The following is a 1,521-nucleotide window of genomic DNA, read 5'->3' as shown; positions in this document are numbered from 1 at the left end:
AAATTCATGAGAAATTAAACTTTTAACTTTGAATCAAGTCAGCGCTGTCTACGCTGATCCAATTCACCCGCGAAATTTTCCATACGTAAACAAATGTTCCAATAACGAAGAAAGTTTAACGTCTGATGTATGTGTGGCGGGTTTTGAGAATGGAGTCGCTCGAAAATCTGACAATATTAGATTGTTATCAAAACATGTAGAGAATTACTCATATTAACAGGAAATTCCAAGCGTCCTTTCTAGTTTTGGCATAGAACTTCCCCAAATTTTTAATGAACTTCATATTCTTTTAATATCTAGTAAGTTGTTGTTAGCTTTGTTTGAGATGTGTAGATGACCTCCTGCGGGCCAACTGTCACATCTGGACATGGCAGTGTTGATGGCTTTCTTGGGTCTCTTCCTCAGCAGCAGACAAGTTTCATTGGCTTGCAAGTGGAACAGCAACTACTTCTAAATGGCCTGGATGATGCTCGCTGTTTCCCTGCTTTCAAGGTTGCCCCAAAAAATGGTCTTTTCACAGCGTTTCCAAACGACCAGTGCCTGTGAGAAATTCTGCAACTGCTTTAATTATGAGGTGCTGTGTTTGTTTTTGATAGTCTCCTCCTCCCAGTAATATTCGTGTGGTCAGAGTCTGGATTTCTAAGCCAGAGAGGGCGTGCTTCAGTCTCCGTCGCGCTGCACTGTATCGACTGCACTCGAGTAAAAGATGCTCGATTGTTTCATCCTGGTTGCAGGTGGTGCACAAGGGGGAGTCTGACATGGAGAAGCGATGCATGTATGCATTCACACCCACATGTCCCAGCCAAAAGCGAGCCAGTACAACTGAGACACGTCTAGATCTTGTGTGCAGCCAGGGGACAGGGAGTAAATCATTGCGGAGAGTAAACAGATGGCGACCCTTCCCTGTATCTGCAACATACTGGCGCCAGTTGGCCTGCCAACGCGCAAGGAATTGTCTGTTCAGCCAGTATCTTCTATCGGTGTACTCAACTGGATGGAGCGAGCTATGATTCAGCTCATGTCCCAACTTGGCCGCTCTGTCAGCCAGTTCATTTCCACGAATTCCAGCATGGGCCTTCACCCATTGTAGTATAACTTGTCTATTTGCATTAAGTCTCCAGAGCTTCTCCCGGATTCGGTAGGCCACTAATGAGCGCCTGCTGTGGAAGCCCTTTTGTGTCTGCAGGAGAAGCAGAGCTGAGCGAGAGTCAGAGCAAATGACCCAGTTGGGATGTGAGTCACATTCAATAATAACTAGTGAATGGTATATGGCGGTGAGCTCAGCGGTCAACACACTGCTCCCCGGGTGCAGACGCCAAGATATGGCTCTATCTTGTGAAGGTATATAAATGCCACAAGCACTGGATTCCTGGCTGGGCAGGCGGGAGCCATCGCAGTAGATGACATGAAAACCAGGGAAATTCTCGCCCATGATAGTCCCAAATTGCACCAAAGGACTCACAACCAATGTTGGTTCCATGCTGTCCCGGATGTAGTCAGCAATTGATTCCCAAGGGGGTA

The 1,521-nt window shown here is 46.6% G+C and overlaps 1 protein-coding gene across 1 annotated transcript; it reads right to left on the bottom strand.

The window, feature by feature from the left end:
• Positions 1-514: 514 nt before the first annotated feature.
• LOC108666389 lies at positions 515-1,432 on the bottom strand. Its single transcript, XM_018153256.1, has one exon. The coding sequence runs from the start codon at positions 1,430-1,432 to the stop codon at positions 515-517; it is 918 nt and encodes a 305-aa protein (XP_018008745.1).
• Between the last annotated feature and the right edge of the window lie 89 nt (positions 1,433-1,521).

This window comes from Hyalella azteca, unplaced genomic scaffold, assembly GCF_000764305.2.
Source record: "Hyalella azteca isolate HAZT.00-mixed unplaced genomic scaffold, Hazt_2.0.2 contig2622, whole genome shotgun sequence".
NCBI lineage: Eukaryota > Metazoa > Arthropoda > Malacostraca > Amphipoda > Hyalellidae > Hyalella > Hyalella azteca.
This window is presented reverse-complemented; position numbering and strand designations above follow the sequence as displayed.

Coding starts and splice junctions, on each gene's coding strand:
- LOC108666389 (XM_018153256.1), bottom strand. CDS start 1,432: ATGGGCGAGAATTTCCCTGGTTTTCATGTCATCTACTGCGATGGCTCC.